Below are 20,698 nucleotides of genomic sequence, written 5' to 3'. Positions count from 1 at the left end.
GCAGGCCGCTCTCATTCCCAGGTCATCAAATACAAACGTGATCGGTGTTCAGTTAGTTGCAATCTGCAGCTTCACTGCTAGATGGCACTAAATCCTCCACACTGGACCTTTTTAATGTAGTTTATCCATTAAGTAATTGAATAAAGGATACAGCTTCTCAAACGCTTTTAATAATCTATTGATCATAGGTCATCTAGAACTACCACAGCAGTTAGCTGGTTTTTGATGACAAAAACAGAATTTAAACTCTTACTGTCTACATCAGGAGCTTAACCAGGACTTCTGAAATACTTTTACATTGTGATGTGGTATTTGTCTCATCTCATTTTACCAGTAAGGTTAGTTTCCTATTGTTATTTTTGTCTGAGTGCTCGAAGCACTGAACTGACAGTAAAAACATCAAAGCATTAAATACCACGCCACATACTCATCATAGCCGTGTGGTGACGCTCAAGGTCTCTCACACTCTCCCTCTCCTATCGATAGAATATTTTTACCTTTTTAAAATATTGCAGATAAAGCCTTTCTCTCGATATCATCCAACATCATGCAGTGTGTCTTAATATCAGTGGTGTTATTATTGTATTATAGCATAATATTCAACATTTCACTCATTACCCTTTAAAGGCAACCAGACTTATTTTGTATTTTTGATCATAGGAACATTTAGGTCTAATCAAAACCTGAATCCAGCACCCCACAGAAAAACGATCAGGCTCAACAGGTTTCAGTCATTCACATTTTTTTGTTATTCTATTGTCACATCCAAACTGTCTCACGTGACTTCGAACTTGATTATTACTTTCAGGTGAATGTGTCACATTTTACTTTCCAAGCAGTGAATCTGTTCGTGATAGTTGGCTTGTTTACGGATATAATTATTCAGAGATTACCAGTCATGTTGGCACAGCTGTGGTAACTTCAGAGCAGTTCAACATTTTGCTTTTGCTTGCTTTAATTTTTATCTTTAGTTTTTTTTTTTTTTTTTAGGCCAACACTTGAAATTGATATTTAAGATTTGCAAAGATCTGATCTAAAAACACACATCATAGACCATTTTACAGATAAGGATGCCTTTAATGTTGAAAATTTGAAGATTTGATTTGATTGACCTTGTGGACATACTGGAATGGTGACCCTGTTTCTTAACTACCCTAAAAATATCTTTGTCATTTTTATACTGCAATGATCTAATAATGCTAATATGTATTGTTTTAATAGATGTAAACTAGACTAAAAACCCCTCTTAAGAAACTCAAATGTGCCTCTGGGATACACATCTATAATCAATGTCACAAACAGCTATTTGGGTTTTTATTTTTCCTGTTTCTCCAGTTTGTAAGCTTATCTATGTTTTAAAATGTGACTCATGCAATATTTATGTGTTATGTGTGTATGTATGGGTGGGTATGTTGTTGCTCGTGAACAGATGCTAAAATTATCCTATACATCAGTTACATCACAATTAATTATAAGAATGACAGCGACCCTCTCAAGTGTTATTGTGTTATTTCCTGCACTGTAGTAATATGCATACTGACAAATACTACTAGTATACATATAATACTACCATGATATGAGAACATACATTCTACATCTTCACTAAGGTTAGATGATAAATCAGGCTATTGAAAATGTTGTTAGGGGTGCAACTAGCATTTATTTTCACTTTTGATTAATCTGTTGATTATTTTATTGAGTTGGCCCTTAAAATATCAGAAAACAATGAAAAAGATTATCACAATATCATAAAGCTCAAGCTTACGTCATCCATTGTCCTATAATGTCCGACAAACAGTCCAAAAGCCAAACGTTTTACATTTACAATTCTGTGAGATGAAGAAAAGCTGCAAATTCTCACATGAAGGAGCCCAAAACTATCAACTGATTCTTTGATTATCCAATGATTGCCAAGGATTTTTTGATGAATTCATCTTTGCATCTCTAGATTACATTTTATGTACTATTGTTGTTGTGTACTTTAGATTTTTCTAGGAGAATATCAGACATTCAGTAATCCAGTACACAAAAAAAGCACTTTTATAGCTTTATTCAGTGGCAGACAGGGCTAAAACAGATGGCTTGAGTTAATAAGACGGGTAAAGGTGGGCGTTAGGAACATTTCGAGGATCCAGAATATGTTTGTGAAGTATGTTGCAGCGGTGTAAAACCTTGTCCCCCATCTTCCACTATCTTGCCTGTCCAGGTCTGAGTAAAGGAGTGGCCAAAGTAGGGATGGCTCAGTTCCAGGAAATGATGCGGCAGCAGCTGGAGAGCTCCATGCACACCGAGCTGGAGAAACTGCTGGACACCACCACAGACGAGGCGGAGAGAGAGGTACTCTATCTCTCCCTCCCTCTCTTTCTCTCTGACCATCTGGTTGTGATTTAGAGGGTGGTTGGGTCACTCAAAACACAAAAGTGACACATACTGTAGCACAGTGCCAATAAGGGGTTCCACATACGTGCTTACAGACGCACACACACACACGCACGCATAAAGTATGCGTCATAAAATTGCAGTAGGGGAGACTTCTGAGCAAACATTCATCCATTTCGTCAGCCTGAATCAGAATATAATGCGTCATTAGAGACTTTCAGCCCAACTGAAACCCTGTAGATTTGTTCTGTTGGGACAACCTGAAGTCTGGTGTTGGGAGTGGACACATCTCAGCCTACATCAGAAAATTAAATAAAAAAACTGTCCCATAAAAAGCAGCAAAAAAGCTAGACTGACCATTATTTAATCTGTGTTCTTTGAGTTTCCTTTGGTTGAATGAACACACACACTTTCAGACATTAACCAGGCACTCTCAAACCACCAGCAATCACAAAAGATGTGACGATACACAGAGTAAAAAGGTCAGCCTGTCAACACAGGCGTGGCCGTTACTTCATACTCACTCACTCGAGGGTATTCATGTACTTGCAGTAAGCATTAACATCCATGTGCACACACACGTCTGTAGAGTACACACACAAATTCTAAGCTGGTTGAACTGGGTCCCGGTGTGAATGGATGTCAGCGTGAATAGTTATATATTTCTTTGTTTTTTGATACATATTTGAAATAAATTATTACAATTTTTCACAACTTTAAACTGCATCTTAAATATTGAAATACCATGTGTCATTTTTCCTATAAAAACTAATAACAAAACTCAGAATGCAAATCACTAAATTATGGAGATAAGATATTATAAATAAATCATTAGGGGTTTGTGAAATCATCTTGTGTTTCCAATTTTACTGCATAATCTGGTAGCTACACTATACTATATAGTATTTATAGTTATATCAAGGAATCAATGATACAACACAAGGTTGTATAGCAAAATGAATGTTTGTAGTTCCTTCATGTTATATACATCGAAAAAGATCATGAAAATTATATGACATAAAAAATAAATCAATATATACAGTTATTTATATACATATACACCCAAGGAAATAAATATATAATATATACTCAGTACAGATAAAGAAATCAATATCACACTTGGAAATGATTATTATCCCAGCTGAACAAAGGTAGTTCTGTAATTATTGATCCATATTATCAAACATGCCAGCTGAAGTATAGTAGAGCTTGTTCAGCAGCTTCTCATATTGCTTAGTGCATCCATTTCATTGTATAATTTATCACTCAGTAAACATACATGTTTAGCTGCAGCGACTGCTTCAGCAAATAGAAGTTTATCCTCATGTGTGATTACATATAACCAAAACCACATTTATATTTTAAATGTTTTCAGGTCATTTGTTTTTTTTACCATTTATTACTTTCCTTAAGTGACGCAATAGAAGTTTCATATATATAATATATAATTATATATATATTATATGTGTAAAATTAACATTCGCCCAAGGCTACTGTATTTGTTCCAAACACTACCGGTGGATATCCCAGATAACTTGGTTGAGTAGGACAGGCCGATTTCAAGATTCCTTTAGCAGGGAAAGAAACCAACAGTTAGATACAAAAACCCCTTCAGCTTTCTAGGAGTAAAGGGTGCTCCCCTGCCTGAAAACCTACTATCAAGCAGCTCAGATTAAACCCTTGATAAATATATGTAACCCTGACTACTCAGCAACATGGAAGTCAATTGAATGCCAGAACTCAGTTAAGGTCCAACTTTGGGCCATTGTTAGAGACAGTGAACTGAAACACCACCTGAGTGAAATCCCCAACTCATGTTTAGATCTTTCACTCAAACCTTGGTTTAAAGTGGATAAGTCCTTTGGGTCCCAGGAACACTACCCATTAATCTGCTGGGTGGCTGACGATCCAGGATTTACCCCAAACAGGCTAGATACAAGCTTCAAACCATGGCAGGAGCGAGGGCTAACTATTTATTTTGATTACTTTGAGAAATTCTCACTTAGAAGTTTCTAAGGTTTGAGAGACCAATATGGCCTGGCTAAACAATATTTCTTCAGATTTCTACAGCTAATACATCACATTGAGAAAATAATAAAGAAGAAATTCTGGGTTTGGAGTATTAAAGGTTTTTATTTCAGCATACAGAGCTGACCAGTCTCAAAACTATTTCTAAACTGTACAAGAAATTGCAAGAACTAAGCGGGTAAATACTTCTTACATAAAAGGAAAGTGGTAAAGCGAGGGAAACTTTGCAATATCAATGGAAGAGTGGGAAAAATATAATCGATAAAGAATGGATATCAACCAACTCACTGACTTGGAGAGAGCTTAATAGGAAAAATATGGTCAGAGACTTTGTAACGCCAGCATTGAAACAGTCTACGGGTCAGCAGACAGCATGCTGGAGAGGCTGTGGGTCTGTGAAAGCAAACCACTATCATGTGTTTTGAAAATGTTCTGGGATTCACAGCTATTGGATGACAATCAAGGATTGCATGGAAGATCGACTTTTGTTTTCAGGTCCTGTACTTGGATAAGATGCCACCACAGCTTCTTGGCTTTTTAATAAAAATAAAATTATGATAAACTTTAGGTGGGGACTATTAAAGTACAATTAGTCTTAGAAAACATATTTTACATGGAGAAAAGCCTTCAGTTCTGTTCCCTGCTCTTCTTTCAGAAGAATACTCTCCAGTTCTGAAATAACTGATGCTGAATGAACAGTCATCTAGCAATCTCCATGGCTGACAAATGAAACCAACATGGACGTAACAAAAACAGTTCCACAAACAGCCACTTGAGGCGCCATAAGCCCGGTTTTAAAATGCTCAACTTTACAGCAGAAATAATTATGTTTACAGCCTAGTGAAAAAAACGTTTTTGGTTTCTCTCGCTAAATTCCCTGTCCCCCATTTTTATGTACTCACCTGTTTATACTATATCAAGAAATTAAAATCTTAAAATTAATCATAATTAAGGGCATGGCTGCTTTGAGGGACGAGGTGGGTACTGTTACAGATGCTTGTTTTCAGTAACCAGGTTATATTCAGCCGGCCTCAGCACCACGTATTTGCTCATTTTTGGGTTAGCCAGGAGCCCGCGCAGTCAGGACTGCCATTATGGCAACAGCCAGAGCTACCAAATTGTCAACGGCTCCTCAGAAACCTATTGGTGATGTCACAGAGACTATGTCCACTTTTAATAATCAAAATATCAAACATCAATATCAAAATAGTATATTTTTAATCTTTCTGAACAAGTGATTTAAGACTGTAAACCTCGTACTGCCTTTTTGTGGTGAATAAAGGTTGAAGTGAAATCCTTGTGTTTTTCAGGTGTCAAGGAAAGACTTCGAAGGCTTCAAGAATCTTTTCCACAGATTTCTGCAGGTGAAGGGTCCATCAGTGGAGTGGATCAAGATACAAAGACCTCCAGAAGATTCGGTAAGTCTAGTTTGTTGAGGTTTTTGTTGCCCGTCTGTGCAAATGTACTTATGTACTAAAATAAACACTAATATAATGATAAAATGTAAATTTTTCCAGTTCATGTTTTGCAAAGTACACAAAAGGATTAAGCCAAACATACACACACTGTCTGTTGTACTGTCTTGTCAGGAGAACACTAAGCCAGAAAGCAATCATAAAAACTTACCAAGAAGTAATTAACATCCAATACAAAACAGAAATAACTTCCAACCAACGGGCTGCATTAGTGGAGGCACATCGCTGTGGATACATGTATAAGCCATGTATATGGCTTATAAAATGATCAAAACCTTAAAAATTATTTTATCCTCATTCTCAACGATTGCAAGATAGAATTTAATACAGTAGAATGACGCTGCTCACATTACAAGGTGAGCAACATGTATTTGACTGGTCAACGCAATGTATTTTGCTCGAGTTTAAATATTTTTGTTGGATTGGCCCGCTGTGTCTCAACTCCAATTGTAGTGAATGTGGAGGCTGCGATTTGGTGATCTGAGCTACAGAGAAATACTTGTTACTTGAATTATTGTGACATAGGTGTAAACCAATTGTGTCAATCAAATTTGACCTTTGAACACCTAGCATGTTCATATTTAAAATGAAACCAACCATATGCCGCTTGTCACCTTGAGTCAGTGATGTGTTTTTAGTCCCAGACTCAGATGATCAAACTACCATCCTAGAACCTGTCACTCATCATGATGAGCTGTCATGATTCATGAAACAGAGCCCAACTTCAAGCTGAAGCTGAAGCATCAGAAGCATCAAACAAGATGACACCAAACACAGTTCAGTTTGAAAAATGAAATGGCGCTCGTTGATACTCCTTTCTTCTTCACTTCGTCTTCATTTTCTTTTCATTGTGGATGTTGCTTCACTTTGTACGACTCAGAGCAATAAAGATACTCTATATACAGACACTGATTACAGGCCAACAGGGGATTGGAGTTTGTACAGTATATGATGTCAAGATTTTAAACCGACAGCAGTGATATCCCATTTAATTTAATAATGTTTCAATCATAAAAACATATGGACACTTTGTACCAACTGGAAATACAACATAAAACAGGACTGAATTTGACAGAAGGAAGTATGTGCCAATTACAACTCATTTATGGCTTGTTTGACCTGAAAAGTAGCTTTACTGATAAGATTACATGACATCAAACAGTGTTACTACATCCTGCGGTTTATACCTGCCACCACACTTCAACACAACAACACAACTTCATGTAGAGTTATTATAGCCGTTTTTTGTAATTGTAATTCGTTGACACCTTAAGGGCTTATGTTACCTTCTACATTTAAGTAAGTGTAAGCATTACATAAGATAGGGATGTTATGCAACAATTGAAAGTATTTTTTTTCTTATGTCTTCACTTGACTCTTGTTTTTGAGTTTTATTTGTCTCAGGAAGAGTTCACACCTAGCATTAACATGCATCTTGGGTGATCATAAGTGATAAGTACGTCAGTTCACACCTGACATTAGAATGCGTCTCCACATGCTTCTTCACTTGTAATTGGATCTCACTTCCCTGCTCTATATGCACTTACTCATAAGCATGTATATCATTTCTGGTTTTGCATACACACTGCTAAAATAATGAATTTAAGTGCAGTAAACTGATGAATAAGCTGATAACTAAGTTGTATCAGTGTGTCACTTTTGAAGCCCATAACACACTGAAAGAGGTGCATTGTATAACAAATGGTGGTTAAACCAGTTCCACACTCATAGCAATGGCCAGGGAATTTTAATATTTTTGGGATGCTGATGAACTTTAAAACAAAAAACACTTAAATCTGGAAACATTTTTGCATGAAATGTACAGTTTCTCTCAACTCAACACTTGGATTAAATGACATGCGTGTAACTTGACTCAGTAACAGCATTTGGTTTAATACAATTCCCCCTTGTCTTCTTAAAACCTGTACCACTCAATAGACACCTAAACCAGACACCTAAACCATACACCTCGACTGTTACAGCACTGTCTAGAAAGGGGATTCGAATGGGTCAGTTGCATGACAGATGGGACAACGTGTCCATTGTCCCTTGCTATTTTTGTTCCATCCAAGTGCCATGGGGAATATTGATGGAAATATTAGCAAGTCATGAACAGTACTGTTTGATGGCAAGACCACAACAGTGACATTGTCATGAGGATTTGATTCCCGCTGGCGTTTCCAATGATAAAGTGACACACTAGCTGATGTTATTCAGAGCGTCCTATGAGTGACACAGTATAATAAGCTGCAGTTTCATTTTCAACACGCAGAGCCACAGAGAGATGATTTACAGTACAATAAATTCAGATTAATCAGGTTAAAAGGTAGATTATTAAAGTACAAGACATTTGACACATTATTTGTGGAACACTGATCATAACTCAGTGCTCAGGAGGTGATTCCAGTGTTTTTATTCTCAGTGTATCATCTCAGTTGCATATACAATATCAGTGTTAGTAACATTGCCTTCAGATATTGCTACTGTGAGTTTCAGGTAAACTAAATGTTCCAGCAGTCATTACTTACAGTAGACCTTTGTAGACTGTACATTAACTATTAACTATCCTCCTGGCAGCAAACCGCCGAAGTCTAAGTTTCCTTTTGATGGTGCTGTGGGTCGGTCACTTACAAAGTCAATCAAAGTGCCAAGTCAGTGTTTCTTTGAGTTGCCTGTGCAGGATATCCTTGTTCTCCTCTACTGAAAAAGCACATTTTGTAGGTCTTCCTTAGTTTTCAGTCACAAGGGATGCTCTCAGTGCTCTCTTTCAGTTTCCTGAACACTGGGCTTCCATGTTGTGTGGACATCAAAGTACAAGGTTTAACAGAGTAAAAAAGAAAGTGCAAACTTATCTGATTTGGCTTGATCTCAAGGGAGGATCTTTGAAGTCTGAACGCAGTGTTTTGTGTCAGTCAAAATGTTGAGCAGTCAGATGCAGCACTTGAACAGCCAGTAAGTAAAGGGAGCAGCAGAAGTACATTGAGTCTGAGGGTTGGTTTGCTGGCTCCATTTCAAACCCTGAGAAAGTTCCAGCTTTGTCTTTAGTAGACTGAGACTGGTTGTTGGCATAATCCGTGCAGATAAGGTGAAGCACTAAAGTATTATGGGTGTGGCCTTCATTAAATGTTTAACGACTTGCTTACTAACTTGGGAAAAAAATGAAACAAAAACCCACAAAATATATATAATCATTTACTTTTTAATTAACTGTGAAGTAAATCAGTTTTTTGTCCTTGTTTATTGTCTCACTGGAGTGGTGTGGTTTTTCAAATGAAGATTGGGTTAATCCTTTATGTATTTTTTATTTTGTTGTGATGGTAGAAAGTATGACTCACAAGAAAACTGAAAACACTGCAGCTGTGAATTATTAAGGGGTAAGATCAGATTACAGACAGGCTGAGGCAAACACTTTATCAGGAAGCTGTAGTAAATTTGAAAGTGATAGTAAATTACTAAAGCAGTGATTCTCAACCTTTTGAAAATTTGACACCTTAAAATCAGGCAGTGTCTGCTTGTGTTCATTTGAAGGATTTGTTGGAGAGCTGAAAGGTGAAAGTCATGAAAAACCTAGTTTTGTAAAATTATTTATTTTTCTTTCATTCATTTTAATTGTTGTGCGACACTAGTGATCTTTGGACCCTGTGGGAGGTTCCACAGGCTGTATTGAATTACTACATGGGCTTTCCTGTGAATTGAATCTGTGAAATTCTTTTGAAACCTCTTTCTATTAACACTTTCCAATAAGACACCATTGATTCAGTTTTATTTTGTTAGTGCCAAATCATAACCGTTATAGTCATTAGTTATCTCAGTACACTTTTCATATAGAGCAGGTATAGACTGTACTCCTTATAGAATTATTTATACCGAACAATTCCCACCATGAGCAAGCACTTGGCAACAGTGGCAAGGAAAAACTTCCTTTTAAGAGAAAACCTCGACCAGACCCCGGCTGTAGGTGGGCGGCCGTCTGCCTCGACCAGTTGGGTTTAGAGAGGGGGAGAGAGAGAAGGAGAAAGAGGTGGGCTCAGTCAAGTTAGTAAGTTAATGGCCAGTTATAACTGATCTATAGAGCATTAGTAAATAGTTAACATTAATAAAGTCATTAGTTGCAACTAAGGGACACTTTAAAGGGTGGCAAAAAACTTTTAATTTCAAGCACACGTTTCTTTTGACTGCTGCACTCTTATATATTTTTCTGGCTCCTGTCTAGTGATTCTGCTGCTGAGCATTGAGGTTCATTTATCCTGTTAAATTCACTGTAAGTAGCTGTGAAAAGTATAAACATAATATATGATCACATTAGACGATAATAGATAAAAGTAATAAACAGAATTCTGGGTCTATATAAAGGTTGCCAGTACACTAAGGTGTGCCCAAGTAAGTGAACCTGTAGTTCTTGACGTTCCCTAATTGTTAGCTCTGCAAGTTTAATTAAAGATTTGATGCCCAATAGGGTGTTGTTACCTTCTAGGAAATACAACATGTGCTCTAAATTTTCTTTCCAACTAAATCACACATGTTCAACCGGTTTCATGCCAGAGATGTTTCTGTCAGGCATTTGTTGCCCATGTTTGTTTCTGTCTCACTGAACATTGACAAAACTTTTTCAGTTGCTCGCCCGGCATTGGACTCTTTAACCAAACACACAAAGCCGGATCTGTCTTCTTCTCCTCGGCCCTGTAGTGAATAGTAACTGCATCACTCCACAATTCTCAGCCACCTCATTTATTTTTACGAAGCTGGAGAGAGAGAGAGAGAGATGGAGAAGATTAAAGATGGAGAGAGGAGCAGCAAAAGATGAATGAATTGGGAGAAGAGGAGGCTTTACAGTGAAATTGAGAGTTACATAAAGAGAGACAGAGGCACGGAGAAGATTAGAGGTTTGGAGAGGAAAGTGGTGAGACAAGTACTGAAACAGGGAACATTAAATGAAATAGGAAATGACAGTGACACACAGTAATAAGATAGGGAAACAGGGAGGGTGTGTGAGATGAAGGAAATGGGGTAAAGAGGCAGCACCCTATCCCAGTGAGGGAGAGTAAAGGAAATAGGAGAAAGGAAAGTAAACATTTTTTTTTAACAACCCCTGCGAAAGACGGCCACTGGAATTTAAAATCTCCTCTCATTATTCAGTAGCTTTTTAGTCAGTTTTGACAGAATGCCCACTCACTACTGCGACTAGTGGAGATGACAGGCTGACCTGCCGCAGCAGTAATTTAATGGGTATATTTTTGTCATTCTTAAAGTTGTGTAGACGTATTTACCTGAGATTCAACCATATCAGATGAACAGTGCTGGAGATGAAGCTTTTGTTTTTAGTTGTAGTTACAGTGCTTCAATTTTTACTGTGATTTGACAAGGGAAGGTCAACTTAAATACCGTGTAGGGCTTGAAGTAACAGTGATTTTCATTATCTATTTTATTTTTCGTAGTTAATCGATAGGCCTACAAACTGTCAGAAAATAGTGAAAAATATCAATCACAATTTCCCAATCACACATTGGTGGAGCTGGTACTGGGGAATCTTGACTGACATTTCTGTCCACATATACAACTAATAAACAGAGGACAGCAAAACTTAATGGACCAGTGTGTAGGATTTAGTGGCATCTAGCAGTGAAGACACAGCGTCTGAAAGATCTTCATGCCGTCAGCTCAGACAGTAAAACCTCTCCTGCAGTCAATGAGATTAAGATGAACCTCTTCTTCTTGGATCTGATAAAGGTAAAGCAGGTATTTAGGAGGTGTTGCTGTTTTTAATATGTTGTCACTCATTGCACACTGGCATTTCAGCCTTTGAGCAACCAATTGAGGTGGTTTAACGATGCCTCGTCATGTAAATCTGAACTGGTCAGGTTGTGGCCAGTTAGTCCCAAAGACTGATGTTCAATGCGATGATATGTGTTCCATAGTTCTGCATTACATCAGACAAATGACTTACTATAATGAATGACAACATGATACAACACAGTAGTAATTATAGAGCATATGTCTTCATAGGGGAAGTTTTAATAGTTGAAAATATTTTCCATTAATAAACATTTATATCTGCTTATAACCCATTGTTATAACCACAGTATGATGTTTTGTAAACAATATATCTTGTGTGTATATGTGTGTGTGTATACATATATATACTGCTTATAAATGATAAATGGGGTTTTCAAATAAATAAATACACAAATGTGTGAGTAACAGATGAAATGAGGTGGAGACAATTTCCTGCATTGTTGTAAAGCTGCTGTTTAATGTGCTGCTGTTTAAAGGTTTGTGGTTTGCCACATCTTGAATATCTTAAGACGGAGACAACATTGGTGGGTTTTTTATTATTAAAGAAAAATAAATGAACGAGGGAGAGTGGGCAAAATGCAAATGTGGAAAGTGTCACAAAAGACAATAATCTCACTCAGTGTCGGCTATACAGTCTAATCTTTATGGGACCGACCCTTAATGAGTACTTTTTCCATAAATATGGACCTGTGGTCATTATAGTATAGATTTAGGACTTCAAAGCAAAAATCCTGGCAGTTGTTCCACATAAGGTTTAAAATTGAGACTTCTGTCTAAACAAATACCTATATATAGAGATAGCTGATTGAAGATTGATGGTGGGAAGAGAATTCTGGTTCTTCAAGAGTAAAACACATTTAGTTTTATCAGCAAATCTGTATTGGAGTAATGATATTGTTACTGTAGATTGTAAATAATAAAGAACCAAGCTCAGAAACTTGAGGTACAGGTCGTGTGTTGCTCTTGTTCTATCATATGAGGGCCATTTCTGAATCAGCTGTAGGTATTTGTCTCACAGTTACATGTTTTTTTTCTTATTGTGTCTCTGTGTGTGAGCTCTGCATTAGGGGAAATTCAGTGTCACTCACACATTAAAACACATATAAGCTTCAATCCAGGGCCTCTGTCAATCCAGGGATCTGTGCACTAACTTTCTAACCACTGTACTATGTTATGCAGTTCCATCGAGTCTGTGCTTACTTGATAACAGTGTAGTTTGACTCCAGTCATGCAGACATCTCCCCTTCTGCACTGATGCTGATTAACATGTTGTGCAAACCATATTTTAGTTGTATAACAGTTTTGAATCCCCCTGGCGTGTATTTATGTCAATCCAAAACTATAATCTATTGCTGGGCTCTCTTTGCTCTAGATTAAATGTTTGTGTTGTGTGTCTTCCAGGTGCTCAGTCATTCAGCTGACAGCTGCTTGTCAGCCAAAGTAAAAACAGTATACTGCAGTTTGCACTAGAACTGATGATTTATGAAAGAATAATAATACAGAAGTCGTTTTATCCAGCAGTCTGGCCAAATAGGTGTTCCCTGCAAGCAGTACCTGGGAACACACATAAACACAGACACTCTCACACACACTCTGACACACACACATGCAAAAAGGGAAATGAACATCTGGGAGTGGAATCTGTTTAACTCCAGGGGTACAGGGGTAGGATGGGGATCCCAGCTGAAAAACATTTCGCTCAGTATGAAAACACACACAAACGACTCTCTCTTCCCTCTGAATTTCTGGCTATCTTTTTTTATTTTCCAGTACCTGCAGGGATTTGTATCCGTCAACATGTACGTTCATTTATGTAAACTGTGAGCGTTTATGATCCATCTGCGTTCTTTTCATTCGCATTCTTCTCAGTTAACACATTTTACAACCTCTGACCATGAAACTTCTTTTGTTCTCCGTGATGATCATGTGAAAGTCAGAAAAGTGAGCGGCAGCTGGGTCGAGGTTGTCTGTTGTATTTGTAACCTCAGCCTCGATGTGGTGTGAGGTGAGGGGGTGAGGAGTCAGTGTAGAAGGGAGGGGTACGTGGGTGGGGCAAACACCAGTGGAGAGGCTGCCGCTTCAATCAGGGGGTCTGTCTTGTGTCTGCTGTCACTGATTGGTGACTCTGTGCTTTTAGCAGGACAGGACCCATAATGGCCTTTTCATTTCCTCACACACGCTCTTCAGACACACTGTCTCACTGACACATTTATTCCTATTTGAAAAATGCATGCAAACTCACACAGAGCTTAACTTAAACACTGTCACGCTCACTCTGTTCATAACAACAAAAAGCTGTTGTAACATCTGGTTAGAATTTGCTATCTCTGGATGTGTCTGCTCATTACTCGCAGTTGCTAAGTCCATTTAAAAAAAATGCCTTGTGAAAGAACAAAATTCATTCAAGCCGAATGAAATTTGAGGAGAAACTAATCCTGTTGCTGTTTCACTTTTAGCTTAAAAAACCCTGGTTCAACAGTTTTATTGTTTTTGATGGTCACATCCTCTTTTATGTCCTTCCTTCGCTCCTTCCTGCTCTGTGGGAGAGAATTAAAGAAGTCAATGCATGATGTGTGAATACACTGATCTGAGAAATGTAGTATTGATCGAGTAGTGTGGCTTCACACACACACACACACACACACCATACTCCAATGATTATTTTGCTGCCTCGCCAACAGAAGTGCTGAAGACTACATTTGAAACCGACTGTGTTGTGCATTAAGTCATCCTAATTACTATTATCTGCACCACTCACTCAAAAACATGCCACAGAATGTGTGATGTGTCTTTTTTGTTTCATGCAGCATTTCCTTTCTTGTTTCAAAGCCAATTGCAGAATAAATGAAGAATTTGTGACATTTTCACATTTCTGTGTCAATTCAGCCCATTACATTGCTCAGCTGGTAATTCATCAGCCCACACTCAAAGCTGTTAAAGTCTCTGTGCTGCATTTCCTGGGTAAAACGTTTGCAACTTGTTTGCAATAATCAGCCAAATCAGTCAAATCCAAGAAAAATAGACATTAAATTGTTAAACTGTTGATTCACAGGTGGTCTCATGGAAGTGCAGAAACACCACAGTAATAAACACGTTGCACAAATTAGAGAAACAGTTCTAAAACAGTAAAGTTGGTTTTTTTTTTAAAGGCACTTTACAAGTAAACCTGCTGTGTCCCTGACCCTCCGACTGCCTTTTTCTCCCGCTCCTCCAGATCCAGCCCTTTGATAAGATCGCTGCTCGAGGCCTGCCGGACAATGTGGCTGACAGCCTGAACAAACTGGTGGTGGTGAAGCTGAACGGAGGCCTGGGCACCAGCATGGGATGCAAGGGCCCCAAGAGCCTGATCAGTGTCCGCAACGAGAACACCTTCCTGGACCTCACTGTGCAGCAGATCGAGGTATAGTAATTAGCAGTAAGCGACTAGCTTTTATTTATTAAAACGGCAGATATTTCCCTCAGGACATGGTGGAGACCAAAAACAGAGCAAAAAGGAGAGTGAGTATTGGATTTACACTGAATGCTAATATTGCTGTGTGTCTGCTTGGTGTTCACATAAACCACTATTTACTAACAAGTTCATATCAGCTTTATAAAGTGATAATATGTCGGTGTAGTCTTTTACCCTGTCACCAAACCTCTCTGGTGAATTTTATTGAGGTTTAAGAACCAAATTAACAGTTTATCTTAATTTTAGAAGAAAATTTAGGCAGCCGCGACACTTGAACTCTAACTTTCCGTTGGTTCTTGGTAGTTCACACAATATTTCTTCTAGTTGGTTGTTTTTATTGTTTGCTCGTCACGAAACCTCCCTCCTCACCTCGTGAATCAATTAGTGGATAATAGCTTCACAGTCTACAAGTTTCTTTTCTCTCACAAGCACAGCTGACAGCCCTTCTCCTTTTATGTTGCCTAAGTCAGAGGTGTGGTACACACAGCGGAGAAGTGGCCAGTTACCACACCAGCACACACAATGTGGCTGTGATGTCAGATTGGGTGGGACAGGGGAGCAGGAACTGTTTTCTGATGTAATACAATCCAATAGACCTGCTTCACTGTTGGCTCTGCTGTAGTGATGTTTGGATAGTGTCTAATTCTGCTTTCTGTTTTCTGACAAGCGCAAGAGAGGAACTTTTCTTTATTACCTCAAGCTAGAAAAGTGCTGGAGAAATTTCAGAGAATTCAGGAGAAAAAAAATCAAGCTACCTCTCCTTTTCATAAACACAAAATCACGAGCAGATGTCTTTTCCTCTGCCTTTCGCTCAATGATGCTGCATGCGTAGCATCCCCCAGGCACAAGCCTTTATTACTTTATGTATCTGAGGTGCCGGGGGAGAGACACATTTTTTTGTGTTTTTTTTCTAGAGCTGTTTTTTTGAAAGGAGTTCAGTGTGATATCTTGGGGGAGTTGTAGTGAAAGAGGATCTGTTGGTGTGCAGGCGGGCAGGTCTGCGGGGTTGGCAGAGAAACAGAGAATGCTCTGTGCTAGAGGAGAAGAGTGTGTGTGCGAACATGTGTATGGTGATTTGTGCCTGATCATACATCAAGACATGACATGTACATTAAAAAAAACTTTATTCCGTTCATCAGCCATACAGCTGATCATTTGATTCATTTATTTGGTGCAAATCTCATTCGTGTCCCACAAATAATTAAAGAAGAATCACACATTTAAGGGGCCTTTTGGGGGAAGTTTTGGAGAGTTAGTTACAGGTTAAAGTGAGGTTAAAGTTTTGAGACAGTTGACAGTGAGCCTCAATATAAGAAATCTGTCCAAGATGACGATGGCAGAGCCTTGGTGTGGACGGTATTGTGTAATTGAGTTTATATGGGGGATGTGTGGCTGCTTATTATTTGTGTGTGTGTGTTTCATAACGGCCTCATGGGACACTTCTCTCCTCCCAGTACACTGCTCTCTGTGTGCGAGTCACTGCTCTCCATTTTATGCTCAGGTCTGGTCAGATTACCTCCTGACTGAATCAGCCTATTTAGAAAGAGAGAAAATGGATCCCATGCACACACCGACCCATAACCGGGTCCCTGTGTGAGAATGCCCCTCTCAGCCACCACACTGCCTCAATGGGAATTTATTTTGGACCACTTCAGTGTGGAGACCTGTTTAGTCACACTCAGAGCAGAAGTGGAAGATTGGGCAAAACTGGAATGGCGCCACCTGGCTGCTGGAGATTTACTGCTTTCACCTGAGTGACTCTTTTGGTACCACATCTGTTAAGTTAGTTGATTGAGCAAGCAGAGTTGTAGCTGCCACTCTGTTCTCTAAAGGGAACAATTTAAACGTACACATGTCGTACAGGCTGTTTCCTGTATCTTTAGACTGGACCTAATTAACTGATTTGTTGAAATGAAAATTAGTTGGTGGTAATTTTGATAATAAATCAGTTGTTTTTGTAATTTTCTTTAAAGCAAAAATTTTAAGAATTCACTGGCTGTGGCTTAACAAATGTGAATATTTTGCTGGTTTTCTTTCTCATAATATATTTTGGTTTTGGACTGCTGGTCAGACAAAACAAGACATTTCAAGAAGTCACATTTGGCTTCGGGAAAATGTTTCATTATTCCCTATTCACTGACAATTTATATACCAAAAGATATTTTTTTTAAATTGAGAAAACGGTTCGATTCCCAGCTTGTTGCATACCGTACACCCTTCTCTTGCTTACTACATTCCCTCTCTATATTTTTACTACCACTATAAAAATAAATAAATGCCTGAAAAAGATCTCCTCCTAGTCCTCTCGTTTGTAACCTTCCCATCCCATAGCAATTGTTTAAAAAAAGATCTGCAGCAAACAAATTCAACACAAAGGGGCTTTAAGATTGCTCGTGTATCTTGGGCAATAACATGAACTGTTTGCTCAACACTGCGCTAAATGTTTTCAAGGCGGTTTGCTTACTTTCATGGTCATCGTCATCATCTTTGCTGCCTCCCCACACACCCACTGTCAACATCATAGCAAGCAAGTTGTGAGTTAATAGTTTGCAGTTTGTTTGCATTGAATTATGATATATGTGAGGGCTTTAACATCCTGAAGTGTCATGACAGTTTAGGAAAGTTGTACGCAGTCTCACACTTGCAAATGAGAGGTCAGTGTTTATTTATGTAAAGCGAACGGCCAGCCAACAGCCATCCGGTTTATTAAAGGCAAGAAGATGTTCTCAGTTGAGATGAATCATTCCTAGTTCTCTGTCACAGGCTGGAAATTCAACTCTTTAACATCGTCCTCACGTCAACTTCTCCCCACTGATTCATATCCTATTTCTCATCTTCCTCCTCTACTCACTTTAATTTTCTCTTATCTTTGTAGAAATTGCTTCCATCTCTCCCCAGGTGTTACTCCCTTCCTTTGTATTCACTCCAATCACTCAATGAAGATACAGAAACAACACTTTCTCTTGGGCTGCTGATCCAAGAATTCAAGTGTTTTTCGTTGTTGCACTCAGTGTAAGTCGCTGTAGTGTCATCAAATCAAATGTAACTGCTATAACTTTCAAATTTGTATTCAAAGACAGACTCTCAAGCATATATTTAGCAATATAAAGAAACACAGAAAGTATCTGTATATACACGAATGGAAAGGAAAAAAAAGAACTGACATTCTTACACTAGCACAGATACTGTACATACACCTGCATGTACATTTAAATACATATACCAGCTACCTACCTACAGATACAAACATACATATGCATACACATACTGATATTTATCTCAAGATCACAAGAAAATAATTTCGTTATCTCGTGATAATGGGTTATTTTATCTTGTTATCTCAAAAACAAAAGGCTGATTTCTCAAGATAATAAATATTTCACAAGATTCATAAAAGTGAACAATGAGATACACACATTGCTCTGTGGGGTGTGTTTGGGAAATTCAAAGCAAACCATGTGAAGTTTTTAGGAACTTGTGCCATTTGTTGTAAGAATATTTTCCCTGTAGTGGCTTACCTACAGCGGTCAGCCTAAAACCGACAGGGGTCGGCGCATTAGGCCTACAACAGGCAGGGCCTCTCTGGTGCTCATGCATAGTCGTCAATGTTTGACATTTCAATCAATTTGCATTTTGCCCAATTTGCTCAGTCAGTCCTCCTTGAATAAATTATACCAAAGATTGAAGGCATTTTAACAGTTTGTGTGTGTTCTTTTAACGTCCCACAGCACTTGAACAAGACTTACAACACAGATGTGCCCCTGGTCCTCATGAACTCCTTCAACACAGATGAAGACACGAAGAAGATCCTGCAGAAGTACACGCACCACCGTGTCAAGATACACACCTTTAACCAGAGCAGGTGAGAGAAACAGCCACAACACACGATAACACGTCAAGTAAAACTCACGTTGAGTAACAGTCTAAACACTCCGCACAAGCACTATGCTGATACACACTTACATAGGTGAGGTTATTTTTCTCTTACACCAGATATTAAACTGGAAAGCAGATTTAAGAAAATGGGTGTGCTAGAGTCCACAAAGCTCTGCAGCAGTATTGAACCCAAATGCACCGACTGAACTCGGCTTCCTCTAATGATGAACTGGTCTATATTCAGTATCTGAGCAGCCAGTGGACAATTCCCTGCTGTGTGTCGCTCCTGAGTCTGACCAGCAGCATCCAGACAGGAAATGTCATGTAATGTATGGAGAAAGACATTCATATTTAATGCCTTGCTGTCTCCAATTTGTCAGTCAAGCGGAACTTGCTTTTTACTATCTCCCTTGAATTATTTAGAGCACTTGTATGTTATGTGTGCCAATAGGAGTGCGTATGCGATGGGTACTGTAGCTCTAGGATTTAATGTCAGCGCAGAGAAGGTGGTTGAATAGTTGAAATGTCAATCAATAAGAGAACAAAGTGAAGTCTGTGGCCGAGGTTGTGAGAGTAATTCATAAAAGGCAAATTAAATTCACTGCTCATCACACTATCTGGTGTTCCAGTTGATGAGGGAAAGCAATTTGCTTTACCCACCAGACAAATTCAAAAATTGCTTAACAGCTTTCATTATTTTTTTTTAGTCACAAACAAAACTCCTGTTACCTGCCAAGGTGATAAGCGGAATAAATAAACCCAACAGCCCATTCAAAGATCTAACACTGTTGTCATTTTGTGTTTGATTCTCTTTAAAACTTTTTCTTTAAACCAATTCCTGCAAAGATCCCCAAACATTTTGCAGTAGTACTAGTTACTTGCAAACAGTACTTTGCTCAACATTGGACAAAATGTTCAAGGCAGTTTGCTCACTTTCATGGTTATGATGTTCACACACCCAGTGCCAACATACTAGAGTAACTAGAGCATTACAAGAGCAAGTTGCAAGTTAATTATTTTTTTTATTGCATTATAATATGTGTGTGTGTGTGTGTGAAGGCTTTGACATCTTGACAGTTCCACAGAAAGGTGTGGGGCAGGTTATACGCAGTCACACACTGGTTTTAAAGGACCAGTGTGTAGAATTTAGTGGCATCTAGCGGTGCAGTTGCAGATTACAACCAACAGAATACCGTTTGCTTTCCAGGCGTGTAGGAGGAACTACGGTGGTCACGAAACACAGGCCTTATCTAGAGCAAGTGTTTCAAGTTTTGGTTTTCATTCTGGGCTCTGTAGAAAGTAAAACACGAAAAAAAAATGTGGCAGGTAACACTGCAGACTCTTAGAAGACCCGCCCCTCTGCTGTATAACAACAGCTCATTCTTAAGGTTAATCACACAGCAATTGTATTTTCAGCGATATGAGCCACCTAATGACAGCAACTAGGTGAGTAAGTGAGTCATTTGCATACAGTCCTCGCGTAAATGGTACAGACACTGGACCTTTAACTCTTGAAATGAGAGGTAGAGTCACTGAAATCAGAAGGCTGCTAAACTGTGTCTGTCTTTGCTTTGTACTTTCTGTCATGTCAACCAATTCCTGAAATATAGCGCCTGAAAGACCAGCTCCTGTCTTCGAACTAACCACAAAATGAAGAATAGGTAGCCTCATCTCTCTCAACAACCACGACGCAGGC

At 38.6% G+C, this 20,698-nt stretch overlaps 1 protein-coding gene across 2 annotated transcripts in view; it reads left to right on the top strand.

The window, feature by feature from the left end:
- ugp2b (UDP-glucose pyrophosphorylase 2b) overlaps positions 1-20,698 on the top strand; it is a 31,985-nt gene that overhangs the window by 2,218 nt on the left and 9,069 nt on the right. For both annotated transcript variants that reach the window (XM_035663190.1, XM_035663188.1), the window contains exons 2-5: positions 2,207-2,337; positions 5,718-5,825; positions 14,890-15,075; positions 18,855-18,988. In XM_035663190.1, the coding sequence (XP_035519083.1) occupies positions 2,236-2,337; positions 5,718-5,825; positions 14,890-15,075; positions 18,855-18,988 (530 nt within the window). In that variant the 5' untranslated portion in view covers positions 2,207-2,235. The remainder of the gene's footprint in view (positions 1-2,206; positions 2,338-5,717; positions 5,826-14,889; positions 15,076-18,854; positions 18,989-20,698) is intronic.

The sequence above is a fragment of the Morone saxatilis genome, unplaced genomic scaffold (assembly GCF_004916995.1).
Source record: "Morone saxatilis isolate NCDOM2014 unplaced genomic scaffold, NCSU_SB_2.0 Contig19, whole genome shotgun sequence".
Taxonomy (NCBI): Eukaryota; Metazoa; Chordata; class Actinopteri; family Moronidae; genus Morone; species Morone saxatilis.
The sequence above is the reverse complement of the archived record's forward strand: the minus strand, read 5'-3'. Positions and strand labels throughout refer to the sequence as shown.